Source organism: Tursiops truncatus, chromosome 18 (assembly GCF_011762595.2).
Source record: "Tursiops truncatus isolate mTurTru1 chromosome 18, mTurTru1.mat.Y, whole genome shotgun sequence".
Classification (NCBI taxonomy): Eukaryota; Metazoa; Chordata; class Mammalia; order Artiodactyla; family Delphinidae; genus Tursiops; species Tursiops truncatus.
Genome location: NC_047051.1, coordinates 2,926,755 through 2,947,848, shown reverse-complemented (window position 1 = coordinate 2,947,848; position 21,094 = coordinate 2,926,755). Strand labels below are relative to the sequence as shown.

The following is a 21,094-nucleotide window of genomic DNA, read 5'->3' as shown; positions in this document are numbered from 1 at the left end:
GCTTTCATAACGGTGAGTTTTTCCTTTGCAGGAATTAATGCCCTGGGATCCCCCCTACTACAGTGGTGTGATTCGTGCAGAGAGGTACGTTTTTTGAGAAATACTCGTGTGTGAGAAGGAAGAAAGAAGTATGTATTGAGCGTTTCGCCTGCTAACTGGGCAACTGTCCCTTCACTTGGTGCCCACGTCACAAACCTGCGTCCCCTCAAGCTCAGGCCCTGTGCCGGAGTGGCCAGCATCCGTCCTCAGGTCACTTCTCTGGGTTGGGAAGCCCCTCCCCCAGGCCTGTAGTGGTCCTTCCCCCATAGCCCGTCCTCTGTGGCTTCTGTCGTTCCTTTTTACACCTTGTGAGTATCTCCCGCATGGCTGGAATCCAGCCCCTCCGCCTCTTCCTGTGGGTGCTGTCCAGGCCTCTAGACTCTGAGCTGGAGGGGCTGGGACTTGGCTAGAACCCTCGTCGTGTCCCGTTTCGGGCCCAGGGTGGGTGCTCGGCACGTATTTGTTGAACCAGCAGAGGAATACGGTAGTACTTGGCGTGGCCCAGTGTGGTTTTCTTATGCTTTCTCATTTTTATTGGAACACGTCAGCATGTTATTGGCACATCTGGGAGGATATAAATGAAATGAGGATTTGGGAAACTTATGTTGATAGAGGGACTCCTCTGGCTTCTGTATTCCTCTGTGTCTATTAAACTGTGGCAAACTAGCAGCTATGCTTTTTTCCCTAAATATACCCTATTTCTGTCCTTTTTATGTTTGCTTGTAAACCCACAAAATATGGAGGCCTGTTTGGAGTGAACACAAAAATGTTTATGTCCCAAGCAACTTTACATCTGCAAGAGGAATGTATTTTTTAACAATCTCAGAATCTTAGCCTTTAACAAATCCTTAACATTTTTCTCTATGGTTCATTTTTTAGATATGCAGTTGAGATGGACTCAGGTCCTGGAAGAGAATAAAAGTTTTGAGCCGCTTCCTTTACTGAATCGTGCTGGCATATATCATGATAATGTACTTCCTCAGTTGGTATTAAACTTCAAAGGCTTTTGGTTACCATGCGTTACATTCCAGCACCAAGCAAAGGGTAGTAAGCACCTCACTAAAATTACACGCCGCTTCTTCTAATGGTTTCTTTTGGCATTTGTCATAGAAGCAGAAACCCGTAGCTTTTCCTGTTCTTTCTGCCCCGGCAGCAGGAGGTGGCCTGAGATCGGTCAGTGTGTCCCAGAGCTGACCCACTGAGTTCCCATCTTTTCCCCTCTGTGGCCTCTCCTTACGTATCTGTTCCCCAAAGCAGTGTTACTTACAGAGCATAGGCGTCTCCTAACCTGTAGGTAATAATGCTTTGTCAGCTGGTGTTTCTTATACATGTGTCCCAGGTTCAGCATCAGTCACCTTCTCTAGGAAAGCACGTAAACTGTAGTTCAGAATCTGTAATAATTTGATCCTGATGAACAGTGAGTGCTTAGAATATATCATAGCTTAACATAAGATACGCTAGCAATAAGACATTACTTCACAGTTGTGTTTTATGGCTGCAAGACTTCATATCCTGTTCTTACAGTTGTATTAAAAAATAGCATTTCTCTCTTAAAATCCTTTCAAAGGCATAGCATACAGGAATGTTAAATTTTTTATTAATATGTTCCGTATTTATGTAAAGTTTTTCGTTGTATTTTTGACATTGGAAAGTAATGTAAATTAGATGTCCTTGTTTCTTTCTGATTTTTGCCACTGTGATTTTTATGTGGTGTTCCTCTGCATCATGTCCCCCACCCCTTATCATTACTATTATTATATTTTGTGGTACGCAGGCCTCTCACCGCTGTGGCCTCTCCCGTTGCGGAGCACAGGCTCCGGACGCGCAGGCTCAGCGGCCATGGCTCACGGGCCCAGCCGCTCCGCAGCATGTGGGATCTTCCTGGACCAGGGCACGAACCCGCGTCCCCTGCATCGGCAGGCGAACTCTCAACCACTGCGCCACCAGGGAAGCCCTATTATTATTTTTTTTGACCGTGCTGTGTGGCATGCAGGATCTTAGTTCTCCGACCAGGGATCAAACCCACGTCCCCTTCAGTGGAAGCTCCGAGTCCTAACCACTGGACCACCAGGGAAGTCCCTCCCATCCCTTATTTTTTAATACCTTAGCCTTAAATTTAAAAGCGATATTTTTGTCATTTCACTGTGCTCTGTAAGTATAGCATACCCAAGTGGTGGTTCTGTGGAAATTACATGTGGATATTTGAATACTTGGAAAGATAGAATCAATTATGAAGTATACGTATGCATTAATCAGGGTGTGCGATCCCTGAGAAGTTTGACAGTGATCTTAAACAGAAGCTATTGAATAAAGGGGAGTGAGTCCTCCATTTATACCAAAAATGCACCACTGGAAAGTCTTTAGGTTGCTGCCTGACTCTGGACTCGGTACTTAGAGATCCCGGAGCCCCCAAAGGGTGGGAATTCTGACTCCTCTGCACCCACCACAGAGATGGGGTCTTCTTGTCCAGATGGGAGGATCGGGGACAGCGTGGCCCTGTGGCCAGGAGCTCCCGAGGGCTGAGGCCCCGGACAGGCCTGGCTCCCCTGTGACACGTGCTACACACAGTCTGGGAAAGTGACTTATCCTCAGCCAGCTTGTATTTTTAGTACTAAAATAACATTATTATGTGGAATTGGCCATCTGTAAACCTTCTTCTAGAGAATGGTCCCCTCTGAGAGATGCTTTGTAATTGTCCTCTCAGATCTTTTGAAGGAGGTTCAGTTCTGCCTTAAAGCTTCTCTGAGAAAACACTCATCTGAAATGTAATGACTATATTAAACGAGTAACAATACTCATCAGAGAGCTTTTGGTGAGAGAGACTGCACTGGACAGGGGCCCACCTTGCCTGTGCATCCTGGTGGCCGTGTCCAGGGCAGGGGAGCCTGCCTGTGGCCGGCAGGACAGCACACAGGGGCCCCTTCCGTCTTCGAGGTCACAGGCCCACTGCCGCCTTTAAAATGAAGCTGGAGCGTCGCTCAAGGCCCGCGCGGCTCTAACGAAAGATACACACATGCCCTCTGGTTCTCCCTCACCACCCTCGTCCTCCTCAGGTTACCTCGGCCAAACTGAACCCTGTCCCCTGCCTGGTCCCTTTCTGTGTCAGAGACTGCGGCTTCCTGCCCTGCCCTACATGTGACATTGTGCCTGGAGTCCCCGAAGCCCCCCGGCCTGTGCTTACAGCCCAAGGGCCGCACGGCCGGGCGCTCACAGTGTCCTCTGGACCTCACTGTCAGCCACGCCCGGAAGCGCGGAGCAACGTTTGTCCTGTCTCCTCTGTTTGAAGTGCAGTGGGGAACACGCTCTGGGCCCAGGAAACGTGCTGGCTGACAGCCGTTGTTGGAGCCTGTGTCTACACCAGTGGCTGGAGATCCGTAGTAAAAGCAACCCAGTGATCACTGTTTTGGTGAACATATTTTTGTGGATGGCATTTTTCGTCTGTCAGGTTTGTTGAAGGCAGCATGACCTCTGGAGGTCTTCTTGATGCTCCTTTGTTGAGAGGTTTCGCCAGGCTGGCTGGTTCTTAGAGTAGAAATCACCACTCTTCCGGGAACACAGTGTAACCCACCTGACAGCCACAGGGGACTTCAGTTCACTTATTTGGCTGTTAACTCAGTAAAAGAACCAGGAAAAGGGATGCAGAAATGCTTTAGGTGGGATTGTAAGAATTGGGGGGTTTAAAACCTCTATTTTGAGAAGCTTAAAAGGCAGAGGATGGAGTTTTGGGTTGCAGTGTCAGTCATCTTGATTGACTAGAGTAGACTGAGAGGCGCAGGTAGTGGAGGAGAAAAGAAAGGGAAAATGTAATAGTTTGGGTTTGAGGTTGGAAGGGTAGAACAAAGTGAAGATTTCTAAATCCTCGTTAAATGCCTCTACTTGCAAGTAAAGCCTAAAATGTGTGGTTTGACGTGAAATGAAAAGCAGAAGGGGCTTTCCTTGACTTGAGCTTTTTTTCAAGTTACCCAGGGACTTTTTTTGGCCGACATGTTAAACCCTTAAGATTTATTTCACATTTCTTAATGTTCGCATAAGAGAAGAAAGAACCTGTTAGAAAGATAGGAAATTGTGTTTTCAAACTGTGAGAGGTGAGTCCTGGGAAACAGTGGCAGAAGCAGCTAATGGGGAATCTTCAAGAGCAAAAATACCTTAATTTTTTTTCTTTTTCAAGTTTTAAATTCTTCATGGAAGAGTGAAAGTAATTCTTTACGAAAAGCGTATGTGCAATGATTTTATTTAGAATTTTTATTTTTGAAGAGTTAATACATTCACGTGGTTGGGACAAAACTGAAAACAACATGAAGCGTCCATTGAGGTGTTTCGAATGCTGTGCACAGCCTCCTCCCACCCCTGCCCTCAGGAACAGTCGTTCTTACAGTGTTCACTGCATCCTTCCAGTGTTTGATTTTTGTCTTTAATGCTCGAGGACTTTATTTATTTTCTGCCAAGGATGAGTTTCAGTGAATCACATTTCACGTACTTTGGTGCTGTTTTATAGAATGATGTCATTGGGATGTGGGATTCAGTAGAGTTTATTCCTTGCCAAGGTATATTCTGAAATGTCGGGAGCGTTCACATAATGATATAGGAATGTTTTGTGTTCTAAACTATTCATGAAACATTGGACTTCCATAGAAGGATGGTGTGGTGTTTCAAGATAATACAACTGCTTGATACGTGAAATTGTGCAGTTTATTTGTTAGTATATGTATACTGAGCTCGTTGCTTTCAATTTTTAAGGAAACCTTTATAATGAAAACTTCCAAAATAAACAGAAATAGGGAGAATAATGTAAGTAACCCCCACATACTCATCTCCCAGATGAAGTAATTATCAGGGTTTTGCCATGTTAGCTTCACTGGTCTCTTATTTCTCCCTTCCTTCTTGTTACTAAAGTATTTTAAGCTGAATCCTAGCCCTTGTGTCATGTCACTCTTGTGTATTCTTTCCGTCTCTCAGTACATGGCTGTTTTCTTATATGACTCCAGAACCACCAGAACCCAGTAAAGTTTGCAGCAGTTCATGGGCGTCATCTCGTACCCCGACTACACCCCTGTTTCCTTGATGCTCTCCAGTCTGTTTCTTCCCAGTTGGCTTGCTGGGCTTTCTGTCTGAGTCTCTTGCTCCAGAGCTGGTCCCCACACGTCATGCCCCAGCCGACCTTGTTCACGTTGCCACTCGCTAAAGAGACCAGGTCGTTGGTCCTACAGGATTTCCAAGCTCGTGGGCTGATCTGGTTGCCTTCACGTGGGGTCATTTCCCTGGTTCCTGTCTTCCTGTAACGTGGATCTCGTGCCCCTCCCCCCCCAGTTGTGTTGGTTATGCTCTCTGTGTTTCACGTGTGGCTGTTTGATTTTACGTATTGATGGAACTGAAGAAGCTGAGTGAGAGGCTGTCATAATAGAGGTCTCGCTGCTCTCCTGGGATTTGGCTCCAGCCTCTATGATGAGTTCCTGTCACCTGGTGCCATGTCAGCGTGACTGTGGTCATCCTTTCCCCTAAGGTTCCCTTTCCTACCTCTCTAGGGTGAGGATAAAATTGTACTGTGATCTGTGTTAAGAGCAGTTTCCAGGGCTTCCCTGGTGGCGCAGTGGTTAAGAATCCGCCTGCCAATGCAGGGGACACAGGTTCGAGCCCTGGTCCGGGAAGATCCCACATGCTGTGGAGCATCTAAGCCCGTGTGCCACAACTACTGAGCCTGCGCTCTAGAGCCCGCGAGCCACAAGTACTGAGCCCGCGTGCCACAACTATGCGCGCTTAGAGCCTGTGCTCCACAACAAGAGAGGCCACCGCTTCTGAGTAGCCCTCACTCTCTGCAACTAGAGAAAGCCCGTGCGCAGCAACGAAGACTCAACACAGCCAAAACTAAGTAAAATAAATAAACTTGGGGAAAAAAAGAGCAGTTTCCAGTGAACCGTGTATCTGATCTCCACCATTAAGGAAAAGAGCCCCCTCCTTACCAGGCAATTTGGCTGGAGCTGTTTTCTTGCCTCTAGAGTCAAAAGTCAAGATAGGACCAAACGGACAATGGCCAGTTCTTTATGAAACAGAGACGAAAAAGATATTTTCAGTGTGTGGTTACCTGAAAGGGAAACAGGTTCCTACTACCTTTCGGTTCTTTAATTGCTACCTTACCTTTATTTAGCTGGAGAAAACAGTCATTCTCCCGGTGGCTTCAAGATTACAAGTTTCACGGTGTCATCCAGCTGTCACACTGTGATCCTGCCGAAAACATCATTCCTGATGCCAGAAACATTCTGTGTGGTTCATTTTCCTTTGCTGAGGTTGAAAATAGCTCTGACGGTGCCGTCACACATGTATGTCTGCGCCTCTAAGTGTCTGTTATCTGTCGTGTGTGTCCTGCAGGGACCCTCTGTAAGCACTTGTCTGCTGTACAGATTCCCACACCTGCCTTAACTTACTGAATAGAATAGGGTGGGACTGAAGCCTGTGGTACCCGCAGTTTCAACCTGGATTCACTGACGGTACTGAACTGTTTTGTATTTTCACTACGTTCAGTGCCAAGGTTTTTGGAAGTAAAGTCCAAGTTCTTTCTTTACCTTCATCCCAGGTGCATCAGAAGTTGACATATAAGTCTGACTCATAGAGTGTGCTTCAGAGAGACACTGATACATTGATTTTTTAATTTTATTTTATTTAAAAAATTTTTTTTAATTAATTTATTTATTTTTGGCTGTGTTGGGTCTTTGTTTCTGTGCGAGGGCTTTCTCTAGTTGTGGCAAGCGGGGGCCACTCTTCATCGCGGTGCGTGGGCCTCTCACTGTCGCGGCCTCTCGTGGAGCACAGGCTCCAGACTCACAGGCTCAGTAGTTGTGGCTCACGGGCCTAGTTGCTCCGCAGCACGTGGGATCTTCCCAGACCAGGGCTTGAACCCGTGTCCCCTGCATTAGCAGGCAGATTCTCAACCACTGCGCCACCAGGGAAGCCCCCATTGATTTTTTAAAAAAAACTTAAATCACAACAAATGAATTCTTCAGTGGAAAGTCTCTTACTGACTAGTATTTCTGTACTTATTTTAATGATAGTGTTCCTGATGAGGATTTTGAGATACTGCTAAATTCTATTGTTTTTAATAAGAAAGACCTAATTTATACCATTTACCATGTTGATTGTAATATGTTCTCTGAAAACTGAAAATTTGTAGACCCACACGTAGCATATTTTTAACCAGAAAAAAGAGCAGAGAATCTCCTGAGCTTCGCTCCCCAGCCGCGGTGGAGGAACGGTAAGCTGCTTCCCGTTTCTCCTGAGGATCTAGAGATCTCTTATTCCTGCATTCAAGTCAGGGGAACACCTTCACAACGAATAGCGGTAAACTTCTTGCAGAACTAGGGAAGAGTTTGGGTGATGAAACCAAATCCTCTGAATACACTTAAGTTTTACTGTGTTTAGGTTGGGCTGTGGCTCTGACGTGCTGTGAGGTTTTGTGTGTCACCTGTTGTGCTTTTCTCTTGTTTGGGGGGGGGTCTCTAGATGACGGAGGACATTTTTTTCGCAGTGGTTTCTCTTCTCACTGGGATCATGCTGTGAGCAGGTGGCATGGCAAGGGCGGGGGGAGCGGCATGGTGGCCCCGGGGGCACGGCGGGGAGGGGGTGCTGCCTCCTGAGCCCGGCGTCCCGGAGGGCCTCAGTGACCTGTGACGCTGAACGTCCTGTGGGTTGCGGATGTAAGCTGAGTGCACAAAGGCAGTCAGGGCGCCTCGGCAGGGGTGTAGCTACTGGAAATACCTTGGAGCTTCCTGAATCCCTCACAGCCTCTCTGGGCCTCTCCCTTCCGGCTGCTCTTCAGGAGGCCTCTCAATAGCCTCTTGTTTGGGAGGGTCATGGAGAGCCTGGTGGGGCACCGGCCTGGGGGGTCTCTTCCTTGTGGTGTGAGGCCTCTGAGTGAGGCGGGTGGTCTTTGTGGTTGAGCCTGTGGTGCTCTGTGCAGCCGCTCCCTCCCCTGGTTCTCCTTCCCCCATGCCCTTCCCTCCTTCCCTCCCATGCGCCCCGCTTCTCCCTGACCCTCCCCCCGTGGTGCTTCTCCCTGACCCTCCTCCCCCGTGCTACTTCCTGACCTCATGCCCTCCCCCACCAACAGAACTGACACAGCCTCGTCTTCATCCCCTTTGCACTAACGTCCCTTGTCACTTATATTAGGTGCTCTGTATGGTTTTGGGGCCTTACTCTTTCCACACTGAGTGTCATCAGGCACATAGTAGGTGATTAATTCACAGCATTAAGTCAGGCTTCCTGACAGTGTCGCTGTGATGGACGGAGTGCCTGCTCTTCTCCAGGCACAGTGCCAGCTTCTTTGCGTGCATTTGTCTGGTCATCAGCGGAGCCTGGGACATACTGTATTGGGTTGGCTAAAATGTTCTTGTGGGTTTTTCCGTAACATCTTATGGAAAAACCTGAACGAACTTTTGGGCAAACCCAATAGTTCATTTTCCTGGTGAGGAAGTTGAGGCCCCCAAAAACCAGAAGAAAAAAAACTTGCTGTCAAAGCACAGAAAGAGATAGAGTGAAGGTTTTAACTTCCAGCCCGGGGCTTTTTCTCCGAGACCGCCTTGGGCTGTCACCAGCCTCTCCCAGTCTCAGTTTCCTCCAGTAAAACTGAGTAATAATTCTAGCCTCACCTGTCTCCCAGGATTATGTAAGGAACATGGGAGGCTTCTGATGTGAAAGTGCTTGGCAAATTGTGAAGCACTGTGCAAGTCTAAGGTAATGTCATCTCACACCGTTAGAGGTGTTGCTTCAGCAGTCATTCTAACTTTATTATGTATCATCAATCTCTTCCTTTTGATTAACTTCTTCCCTTTGCCTGCAGAGGTGCTGAGATATTCCTTGTCATGAAACAGACAGTCGCCCCTCCCATGACCTTGCAGAGATTGAAGTCCTCGTTTTTTCTTGCCAAACCTCCCCCGGCAGTCTAGACCGGATGCCTCCTCTCTCTGGTCTCTGTCGTCTGACTTGTGGCCCTGACAGTCGATCAGATGGTCTCTCCGAGTTACCAGCCACCTGCCACGTGCACAGTTTGGTCCCTTGCTTTAGCCCTCAACACCCCGACCTCTGCGGTTCCTGACGGTACTTATTTCCTGCTCCCTGAAGTTCCTTCTTCAGTACACGGGCCCTCAGCCCTGCTCCCCGCCTTCTCACCGCCGCTCGTTTGCCCTTCTGGTTTCTTCTCTGAACTGGCGGCACTTTTTTGTTCGCGGGGTGCAGCTTTAGCAGGGAACTCAGGGCTCTGACTCCCGACCATTGGGAAACGTGACTGAGGACGAACATCCAGGTGTAGCGCCTCCTTTAGTACTTCCACTGGTAACGCACTGTGGGAGGGACCTCAGTGCCTGGGCCCGAAGAAAGCAGGCCTGCAGGCCTCTTCTTGGTGTCATTTACTCCCGGACTGCTGTCATCCAGTTAAAAAGAAGCCTCAGCCCTCGTGCTCAGTCCTGTCGTAACCTCGGGGAGATGACTTGTCTTTGTGTAAACCTGTTTCCGTACTGGTGACATGGGGGTAGAAGTGTGACCTTGTAGGGCTGTTTCTGCTGTTAGGTGAGATATATATAAAAGGCTGAGCCCAGGGTCCTCGTGAGCACTTGTCATCCGCAGCATCACACAAATGACAGTGGGTAAGCTGTCATTTTGTAGATTAAATTTAGGGAATATGGACATACTTGCCATAAGGAGTCCTCTCTTGCCAAAGTAACGAATCTCTGCCTTCTGGACTGTGTCCGTTCCCCGTGCCAGGCCCGTCTTCAGCATTTCTGAGCTCCTCTCCTCGTCTTTCTAGCTACCGATGGGGCTGCGCCTGTGCTGAGTGCAGTCTTGGGGGATACCCAGGAAAGGGTGGCAAAGCAGAGGCCTTTAGCTCTGTTCCCCTCCTGACACCTGGTAAACTAACAAGGTCATCAGTGTAGCTGCATCTCCATCTCTGTGTAACAGAAGAATTGAGGAGGGTGAAGGAGCATGTGGCGTCGTGTTGTTCCGGGATCAGTAGATGTTATCTGAGAGTGATACACCAGTAAGTAAATGGTTAAGTATTTCAGAAGTGGTGGAGGAGCAAAACCACACTGCCAGAGAGGAAAAGAAGGTGCGGACACAGAGCCAGAGGGAGAGGCAGGGAGCCTGAGCGGCCCACAGAGCCAGAGGGAGAGGCAGGGAGCCTGAGCGACCCACAGAGCCAGAGGGAGAGGCAGGGAGCCTGAGCGGCCCACAGAGCCAGAGGGAGAGGCAGGGAGCCTGAGCGGCCCACAGAGCCAGAGGGAGAGGCAGGAGCCTGAGCGGCCCACAGAGCCAGAGGGAGAGGCAGGGAGCCTGAGCGGCCCACAGAGCCAGAGGGAGAGGCAGGGAGCCTGAGCGACCCACAGAGCCAGAGGGAGAGGCAGGGAGCCTGAGGTGCCAGGGCCCAGGCCTCCATGCCTGGAGGGCAGGCGTGCACACTCTCACAGCTTGCGGGGTTGGCAGGATGACTTGGCAACACCTGTTTAAAAATCTGAGATCTCATGCTCTATGCAGCGTCGTCGTTTCTGGATGGACCCCACAGAGAGGTCTGCACCTGTCTGGCAGGGTGTTTGTGGGCTGTTTGTCGCGGAGGTGAACTGGCAGCAACTAACAGCAGCTGACTGCACAGCTCTGGGTGCATTTTCTGTAGAGAAGTTAAAATTGATACAAACATGATCAGAAGTCCAGCTCCTCTTATCACCGTGTGTGGGCCGTTGCAGACAGTGTCAGGGACGGGACACTCGCTTACAAGGTGCGGACTCTCACTGGCCACACACACCAGGGAGTGGACGCTTTGGAGAAGTTACGGCAGGTGCTTGTTGTGGACCAGAGCTTTATGTGCCGAAGCGGACAGTATTTAAAAGTACATTTTTGTTAAAAATACAGGAAAACATATTTTTGTTAAAAACGTGTGTTAAAAGGAAATTGCAGGATAAGAATTGTATGATTCTGTATGTGTGTCTATGTATATATATCTGTGTGTATTTCTGTACATGTAGATGTGTATACACACACACGTAAGCCTTCTTACACAGATAAAACGATGATACACAAGAAGTGGTTATCTCTAGATGGTGGGACTGGTAAGCCAGGGGATGTTATTTGAGAGCTTTTTTAAAAACAGGGAGTTTATATTACTTTTTTTTTTTTTTTTGCGGTACGCGGGCCTCTCACTGTTGTGGCCTCTCCCATCGCAGAGCACAGGCTCCGGACGCGCAGGTTCAGTGGCCGTGGCTCACGGCCCAGCCGCTCCGCGGCACGTGGGATCTTCCTGGACCGGGGCACGAACCCGTGTCCCCTGCATCAGCAGGCGGACTCTCAACCACTGTGCCACCAGGGAAGCCCTATATTATTTTTTGATGCATTTGTTCTCAGTCATTTCAAATGAATACCATTTGCTTTTCACCACTGATAACAGTTTCATTTAGTTTATACAGAGTGGAAGTTGTATGTGGAGTATTATACAAGCCTGTATTCTGTACCTAAATGATTTTCTCCAAGCTAAGTTGTCTCCTTGAGCTTCGCCTGATTATCGTATGTAGGTGTCGTGGGCAAGTCAGTACATGTTTTAGGTTATGCATAGGCTGTGTTGTTGTAGCTTTACTGTGTTTCTTTTCTATAAAGTGAGTTTCTTACAGCCAACATACAGTGGGTCTTGTTTTTTAATCCATTCTCTGCATTTTACTTGTTACATTTAGACTATTGATGTTTAAAGTGATTAGTGATATTATTGGGTTAAAACCTACCATGTTTGTTACTGTTTTCTATCTGTTGCCTGTATCATCTTTTTTTCTTTCTTTTTTTTGTCTTCCACTCTTTTTCTGCCTTTTATGGTTTTAACTGAGTATGTTATATGATTCCAGCTTTTCTCCTTTTTTCACTGTTTGAAGTCCTTGCCCTGAAGTTTACATGTCCATTTACAAGTAGTGTGAGTCTCCTTCCCAGTAGTACTTCCTGCTTGTTGGTCAGTGCAGGCGCCTGGGTCTCTTTCTAGTCCCTCCTAACATTGCTGTCATTATGTCACTTATCCTTAAGCTATAATCACCTAATACATCATTGCTATTACTATTTTGAACAAATATGAAACAGAAGAAATAGAAAGTTTTTTAATATCTTCATTTATTTCTTCTAACCCTCTTCCTTTATTTACGTGGCTCCAGGTTTCTGACTTACATTATTTTTCTTCTTCCTGAAGAACTTTTTAACATTTCTTATAAGCCTGGTCTACTAGTGAGAAATTTCCTCAATTTTTGTTCGTCCAAGAAAGCCTTTATTTCTCCACTTTTGAAGGATAATTTTGTTGGGCACAGAATTCTAGGTTTGTGGGTTTTTATTTCAGAACTGTAAGCATTTCACTCCATACTCCTCTTGCGTGGTTTCTGGAGAGAAGTCTGATGTAATTCTTACCGTTGCTTTTTAGGTGAGGTGACGTTTTTCCCCTTTGGCTTCTTGGAAGATTTTCTCTTTGTCTTTGACTTTTTGCAGCTTAAATATGATCTGCCTAAGTGTTGTGTTTTGTTTTTTCCTACTTGGTGTTCTGACCTTCCTGGATTTGTGGTTTTGTGTTTGTCTTCAGTGTGGAAGGTTCTCAAATATTCCTTCAATTCCTTTCTCTCTTTCTTCTTCTGGTTTTCCCATCATGTGTGCATTGCCCCTTTTGTGATTGTCCTACAGTTCTTTGGGTATCCTCTTCTGTCTCTGTTTTTCTTTTTTGTCTTTGCATACCAGTTTTGAAGTTTCTGTTGACGTCTCTTCAAGCTCACCGATCTTTCCTCGGCTGTACCCAGTCTGCTGATGAGTTATCAAGGGCGTTCTTTGTTTCTTTGGCAGTGCTCTAATTTCTCGCACTTCCTTTTGATTGGTTTTTAGCGTTTCCATCTCTCTGCTTACCTTACCCATGTGTTCTTGCATGTTTTCTACTTGTTTCTTCACAGTGCTTGGGATGCTAATCACAGTTGTTTTAAATTCTCAACCTGCTAATTCTAACATCTCTGACATATCTGAACCTGGTTCTGGTGCTTGTTCTTTCTCTTCAAACTGTGTTTTTTGTCTTTTAGCATGACTTGAAATTTTTTGTTGAAGGTTGGACATGGTATACTGGGTGAAAGGAACTGAGATAATGAGGGCTTGGGTGTGAGGTTAGATGTTTTTCTGGCCAGGAGCCGGGCTCTGCTTGCTTTTCCATTAACCCTGGGGCTGGAGGTAGCTCTCCTTTGCTGTGCTCTCTTTGTCTCCCCTGTTTGGGTTTCTCGGGAGGCTTCTGCTTAACTAAGGTCTGGGACCTGCAGGCCTGGGTCGTGTCCCCTGTTGTTTTACGGGAGCCCTGCTGATGTGGTGCTGATGTGTGGACGGAGGAGATGTGACCTGCAGGCCTCTGGTTACGTCTCAGTCTGTTAGGGGCCCTGCGTCTCAGCTGCGACTTTCACAAGTGCTTTCCAGTCCCCTCCGCTTTGATGAGATGGGAAGGCTGGGGGGCGTGAGGTGGATGTTCTCTCTGGTGAGAGAGTCTCTCTGGAGGGCAGGCCTTATTGAGAAGAGCAGAACATGCTGCTGTAGTTCATAATGGCCACTTTTTCCTTCCTCTGCTGGAAGATGGGGGGATTGTTCTCCATCTTCACTGTGAGAACCTGGTGGGGCTCCTGGAGGGAAAACTCATAAAAGTGTAGGGATTCCCCCTGGAATTTTTAGCTCTCAGACAATTTGTCGATCGTAGTTTGTTTTCCTACCTCGGTACTCGTCTCCCCTGGAGCCTCCTGTGAATTGTGGCTCTCTGGATCTGCCTGCCTGCCTCTCCAGTTTTGGGGCCCAGCGATTTGCTCTGTGACCTCACTTCTCTGCTGGGTCCAAGAAGAGCTGCTGGTTTCAGTTTGTTCAGCTTTTTGCTTGTCGTTGGAACAGTGCTGCCCTCCAGGGTCCTTATACGCTGGGCCGGGGGCCAGACGTGGCAGTTACTTCCCGTTTTACAGCACATCCCCCTTCCCCATTTCTGTGACATCCCTTTCTTCCAATTCTCTGCCATGTCTAACTGTTTTTTAAATTTAATTTTATTTATTTAGTTTTTATACAGCAGGTTCTCATTAGTTACCTGTTTTATACATATTCGTGTATAGATGTCAATCCCAATCTCCCAGTTCATCCCACACTCCCTCTACCCCCTTGGTGTCCATATGTTTGTCCTCTACGTCTGCGTCTATTTCTGCCCTGCAAACCAGTTCATCTGTACCATCTTTCTAGATTCCACATATATGCGTTAGTATACGATACTTGTTTTTCTCTTTCTGACTTCCTTCACTCTGTATGACAGTCTGCCGTCTCTAACTCTTCTTCCTTGTCTTCCTTTCCACCCCTTCGCCTGGAAGTCCAGGGACCTGCCCTTGACCCTCCTGTCAGCCCCTCCCCTTCTCCTTTTCCAGCTCACACTCTCCTCGGCCATAACAGCCTCCGTGCTGACTTCTCCCAGGACGTCAGAGTCAGTGTCTTCAAAACTGAATCTCGCTTCTTCTCCTACAAACACACCCACCCTCCCCTCTTCAATTTGTGTGTGTGTGCGCGCATGTGCGTGCGCGTGTGTTCATTGCTCTGATTAAATGGCTCCTACCCACGCGGTTGCTCAAGCCAGAGACCTGCATGTTAGTCTAGGCTTTTCTTTCTCCTTCAGCCTCCAAATCCTCACAGTCCTGAAACTTTTTCATCTAAAAGAAAAAGAAACTTAGATCTGGCTCCTGGTCTTAGAGCCCCTGCTGTTGCCCCTGTTCAGACCCTCGTTGGGTGACTCCCGCCCTCTCTGTGCTGCGTCCACTCTCCTCACCGTCAGCCTGGCAGGTTCCAGGTACCAGGTCACTCCTCTGGTGTCTGCGGAAGTGTCCCGCGTCTCCCAGGCCGCGAGCAGCCCCGTAAGATGCTAGGTTGCCCTCTTTCGGGTAATCCACTAGCCCTCTTTGGATTTACTTCTCTTAATCTCAACTTATAAACATGTCTTGTTTTGAAATGTAATAATCAGTAGCCCATGCCTATAATTTATACACATACCCATATTAAGGTTGAAATAACTCCAGTTATTTTATTGACAGGGATGCACGATCAGAATGTTGGGAGACCCCACGCCTGAGGGCACAGTCCCCCCTCCTCAGGCTCGCGGGCCAGGCTCTCGGTTCCCTGGACCCCCCGCACGGTGTCAGCGTCTCTCCCCCGCTTTCCCATCTACCTGCGTCCTGAGCTCTCGTTTAACCCCCTGGTTACTGCAGTGGCCCTGCTGCCTCGTGCCTTCGTACTTTGGTTGCACCGTGGCCTCTCCTGGGCTCCCCTCGCATCTCCACTGCACAAGGAAGCCCTGGCCCTCGCCGCCCCACTGTGCGTGCCCTGCCCTCTCTCCCTCAGCGCCGGCCCCTGAGCCTACTGGGTGCCCGCTGCTGTGGGCCCTTCCATCTCTGCCCCCTTCCATCCCCGGCGTCCAGCGGGCCAGTCGACGGCTGCGTGAGTGAACGAATCAGTGAGCAAGGGGGCTGGACCACTCGAGTCTCTTACTCCACTGAGTCTGCTTTTATGAAAAAGTGATCAGAAATTAAGGTGTAAATTGGTGGATTCTGTACCGAAATCTCACTTGTGGTGCAGTTCATACTCCCTAAATCCGGTCCCCCAGTTAGTAAGAAGCGTAAGTTTGTACATATTTGGTTAATCCCAGGAAGTAGAAATAGACTCAGTACCTACTATCATTCTAGATCTCTTCTTTGTGGCTATGGTTATAAGGTTTGGCCTGGCGTAATGATTCAGAAACATTCACCTCACACATTCTGGGTGTATTTTGGTTTATGTTGGAATAAAAAACATAAAAGAGTTGTTTTGGGGTGAAGAATGATTAATATTACGAGAATATTATCCTTCGTTTAAGATATATAACAAAAAGATAAATTAAGATCTGATTGTTTATATGACAGAGCTTCGGAGCTTTTTCCATTAACAAATATTTTACCGGACGTGACATGTGACATTCTTTTTAGAATATAACGCATTTCATAGCGTGAGTTTTACCACTATAGTTCCAACTGGTATTACTCTTACTACAGTTATAATCAGACTGCTGTTCTTCTGAAGAAGACTGAGTCTGAAAGTCCCTCAGAAGCTCGAAACCTACCATAGGTTTTCAGTCCTTTCTTGGCTCGTAAATTGTCAATGAAAAGTTAGCTGAATTTACCTCAAGAAACTGAAGCCAGCGGAGCTGTGATTGAGCTGCTTCTCCTCCGCAGGTACGACAGCGAGCCCAGCGCATACTGCCCGTTCTTCTCCCTGGGAGCGTGCATGGAAGGCCTGAATACCTTGTTTAACAGGCTGTTAGGGATCTCGCTGTGTGTGGAGCAGCCTGCAGAGGGAGAGGTGTGGAGTGAAGATGTTCGGAAACTGGTAAGCGGCCCGGTTGGAGTGAGGAAGCCGCGTTCCTGGACTCCCGGCTTTGGTGCTCAATTAACAGCGGTTTCACCTCAAGTTAGCCTTGCGCCGATGGCGCTTGTCTTTGCCCGATGGAAGATCCAAACCGCCACTTGTGATGCAGGATGCTACGAAAGAAACACTTGCCTCTAAACGTCAGTTGTTGCCTGAAATTAATGTAAACTTTTAACAGCAGAGTTATTTCTCTGGAAAAAAATTTGTTTTTAAGGAAGTTGATAGAAGGTTGAGTCTTTTATGTCGACAAACCCCGGTTAAACGAACGTTTGTCATTGCCCTTCACGTGCCCGCTGTGCCAGGTGTCCCATCTGTTAATTCCAGCTCCCTCAGGCACCTCCCACCCCTTCCCGCCCGCCCGTGGGGCTCACGTTTGCGCCAGATGCTCGCCTGCGGCCTGTGCTCTTGGTGAGACCCCTTGGACAGTCACTCTGAGCCTGGGATCCACCCTTCTGCCAGGGCCCGCTTCGTGTGAGCTGCGACTGTCGTCGTTTTCTCCTGATAAGATTTTGAGGCTTTATGGGCCCTAAGGTGGTGGTGTTCTCTTTGCTCACGTGCTTAGCGCACGGTTCACGAGAAACGTGAACTGTCTTGTGGCCTTCTGGCTGCGCTTCGTGATCGTAGAGCAGGTGGTGGTGGAGTCGGGAGAGCAGCGGGGAGCGTGGTTGTCACTGGGCATCCTTCTGTGCGCTTCACAAAATGGCAGCGGTGGGTAATGTGCAGACACACCGGGAAAAGAGTGAAAGGGCACGATGTGGGCGATGAAGAGCTTCCCCAGCTCAGGAGGGAGCCCCTTCCGGCTTTGCTCATGGCCGTTCCCCAGGTGCCTTGAGCGGTCCCTGACACCAGGTAGATGCTTGGTAGGCGCTTGCTGGAGTAATGAACATATGCTTGCAGGAAGCCCTAAAGCATAATGTGGCCGTTCTTTGTGGCAGAGGTCCCAGGTTGTGCAAAGATGGAGACCATCCCTCCTGCGAGCCGGGCCTCTTGGAAGCCTGATTTGGGAGAAGGATGTCAGTGGTGTATTACTTACTGCTCTTCAGCTGAAGGCAGACACTGCGTACTGTTCCTGTATCCCAGGGTTATGGTTGGCGTGCTCGCGCATCCTTACGTCCTAAGATTGGAGGAGCTATAATTTTGTCGCTAAAATGGTCCAGCCAGCACCGCTTCCCACCGCTTGCGGGTGGTGTGGGCCCAGTGGCAGAGCCGCGTCGCTGGGGACTGCCAGTCAGGATGCAGGGCTTGTGGAGGAGGGTGTCCTCTTCCAACAGAATTCCTAAATCATAGTTGTCCTGGAGATGCAGGAGAAGAGGTTGAGGGCAAAGTGGAAGCCACCTCGAGGTCACACGGGACGTAGGAAGTAATGAAACGTCTATATTTGTGGCTCTGGGTGTTTTGTGAACAGGTTCTCGTGCTAGGAATGTGTTTCTTCTTTTAGAGTTTCTACAGGCCTCGTTCCCCACTAAATTCATTTTTTTCCCCCTAGGCCGTGGTTCATGAATCTGAAGGACTGCTGGGGTACATTTACTGCGATTTTTTTCAGCGAGCAGACAAACCGCACCAGGTGATGCTTGGTTTACAAAACGGTCTCTCTAAAGTAACCAGCAGCTAATTTGTATGGATGTGAACTGATGTGGGCTTCTCACTGTTGTGGCCGTGCAGGCTCACAGGCCCAGCCGCTCCGCGGCATGTGGGATCTTCTTGGACCGGGGCACGAACCCGCGTCCCCTGCATCAGCAGGCGGACTCTCAACCACTGCGCCACCAGGGAAGCCCTTGATGTGAACTTCATACCTCACTTTTGTAGTTCCTAATATTTAAAAGGCATCACTGGGGACTTCCCTGGCAGTCCAGTGGTTAAAACTTTGCCTTCCAATGCAGGGGGTGCAGGTTCGATCCCTGTTCGGGGAGCTAAGATCCCACATGCCTTGTGGCCAAAAAACCAAAACATAAAACAGAAGCAGTCTTGTTAACAAATTCCGTAAAGACTTTAAAAATGGTCCACATCAAAAAAATCTTTAAAAAAAAAGGTATTACTGATGGTGGCTAAATATATAAATTTGAAATTTGGGTAGAATTTAAAGCTAATAAAACTTATGAAGGTAATTACATAGATCTGTATCTGTCACTTTTATCTGGGTTATGGTAACGGTAGTAATAATGATAGCTGACATTTTGCCAGCCCTTCTGTGGGCCCGCCAGTGCTCTGGGTCCTTTTTCATGTCATATCTTTGAAAGTTCACATCAGCCTTTTGAACTGGACACTGACATTATGAGGAGGCTGATGTCAGAGAGGTAAGGTTACTACTTGCCCAGAGTCACACAGTTAGAAGCACTAGGATTTGAATCCAAACTTCCTGACTAGAGCCCCAGCTCTCAGCCACTTTCCATACTTGACATGGACCTAGTTTCAAATGGCACAAGATGTGTCCCTGTGGAGACCCTATCAACCACCAGTTCACTCCTTATGCAGAAAAGTGAGGTTCAGTTCCTCGAGCCGCAAACCAGGTTTCCTGGTCGATCAGCTTCAAGCAATTTTGGTCACTGTGATTGGAATTGTCAAGAATTCGGGTTATTAAGTTCCAACAGAAATAATGGTACCTTATATTTAAATAGTGGTTTCACAGTTTCCAGAGCAGTTGTAGCAGACATGAGCTTATGGATCTGGGCAGCTGCTCTGGCGTTGGACAGGGTGGAGGTGAGTCTGGTGGAGGTGAAGCAGTTTCCAAGGCGATTGGCTGGTAGATCTGGACGGTGGGCCCAGAGTCTGGGTCGTTGACCTCTGCGTCCTCTGTGTCTCCTCTCTGCTTGAAAGGCTGGAGAATCCGGGTTAGTGATCTGAGCCCCAGCTCCTAGCTGCCAGCCCGGGGGGTTCAGGGTTGAGATGCCGCAGCCCTAGCTGTGCCCTTGGACACGTGACTTAGCATTTCCAAGGCTCAGTTTGTTTTCTCATCTGAAAAATGAAATACTTGCCTCACAGACTCACTGTGAAGAGTAAGTGATGGAAGTGTATGCGAACCGGGAAAGATACCCAGGTTCCTTGCTTTGTGACAGTTGAGAGCTCGTCACTTCCAAGTGATGGAGACGGTGGTGTGGAAAGTGTCTCCTGGTTCATCGCCTGACACAGAAGGGGCTCCATTAACATCAGTGCCCCCCGCGGTCCATGGCTGTCCCTTCCTACCTGCCGTGAGCACCTTGAGGGCGCAGGGCTAAGCTCAGTGGTGACTCTGTCTCCGGTATCTGGTATAGCATCACTCAACACATACTTTTGGAGTGGAGGAATGAGTTCATCAACGCAAGCTCAATGTATTATTGGTGTTTTAAAAAATTAATATGTTAGCAAAATAAAAAGTATTGGGATAAAAGTGTCTGTAACTAAATAAATAGAAGAATGGAATTAAGGTAAAAGTTGTACTCACACATTTTGATACAACTTTATATTACCCTTCACTTGTCGTGTTTTCTTAAAGGACTGCCATTTCACCATCCGTGGGGGCCGATTAAAGGAAGACGGGGGCTATCAGCTCCCAGTTGTCGTTCTGATGCTGAACCTTCCCCATTCCTCAAAGACTTTGCCAACATTATTAACTCCTGGGATGATGGAAAATCTTTTCCATGAAATGGGGCACGCCATGCATTCAATGCTGGGACGGACTCGTTATCAGCATGTCACTGGTGAGCCAAGAAGAGGGGACTTTAAACGTGTACATTTCATTTTAAATTGGAAAAAGCTTGTCATTTAGAAAATCTGTGGTCATTTATCGCAGATGGCATCATCTTGTCCTTCCAACTGTGATGCTACCCGATCTTCGTTACATTTTTTTCCATCCTTGACAACAGTTCTCACCAAGGAACAGCTCAGTTGCCTGTCTTTTCTGTTTGTACCATTTTACATTTTGTCCTATATTATGTGGAATTTCAGTCTGTGGCCGTGTGTATGAATAAGCGTATCTCCTTAGCCAGGAGCACAGACTTAGCAAGTGAATAAGTGAATGAACCGTTGCCTCTTTTTATCCAAAACCAGTTAGAAAACCTTGAGGCATGTTGTAAAGGTATGACCAGGTGCTTTGTATTTCTCCTCTGCTTTCCCCTGCGTAAAGCTGTGGTCCCCCTGCTGACGGGTTGCCGTGTCGGGTGACGCCCCAGGAGGCTTCCCTCCTGCTTATCCTCTCTGAGTCTTAAGCTTGCGATCAGACAGGGTCAGTCAGCCTTCGACCACCTGGGCAAGTGTTGGTCTTCAGTATTTAGTAACTAACTTTGCACACAGTATTTTGGGGGAGGAGGGAGGTATTTGAAAAGACTGCGGTAGATGGGCCGGACAGAATCATAAAGTGTCACCAAGACTTGCTTACAGGATTTGTTCTTTAAATAATTTTGAGTTTGAAATGTTGCTTTTCTGTATTGAGGATTGACCTTGTTACCAGAAGCAATCAATAGATAAAGTACTTTTAAAACAAATGAAGGATACGGGCACTTGGTGGAATTCATGAATTAAATTCAATTGCTGTGTTAAGTAAGAAAGTTGTAATTTGTGTTTTAGGTATAGCCCAGCATAGCTGAAGACAGTTTTGTTTGTAGAGGGTGTGAGCCGTTGCTTTACAAGGTGTTCTATCCAGCTG

General features: G+C 47.8%; 1 protein-coding gene across 1 annotated transcript in view; it reads left to right on the top strand.

Moving 5' to 3' along the window:
- The window catches only part of MIPEP (mitochondrial intermediate peptidase), a 133,316-nt gene that overhangs the window by 26,984 nt on the left and 85,238 nt on the right, over positions 1-21,094 (top strand). The window contains exons 10-13 of the mRNA XM_019936885.3: positions 32-84; positions 16,284-16,437; positions 17,963-18,040; positions 19,946-20,150. Of these exons, the coding sequence (XP_019792444.2) occupies positions 32-84; positions 16,284-16,437; positions 17,963-18,040; positions 19,946-20,150 (490 nt within the window). The remainder of the gene's footprint in view (positions 1-31; positions 85-16,283; positions 16,438-17,962; positions 18,041-19,945; positions 20,151-21,094) is intronic.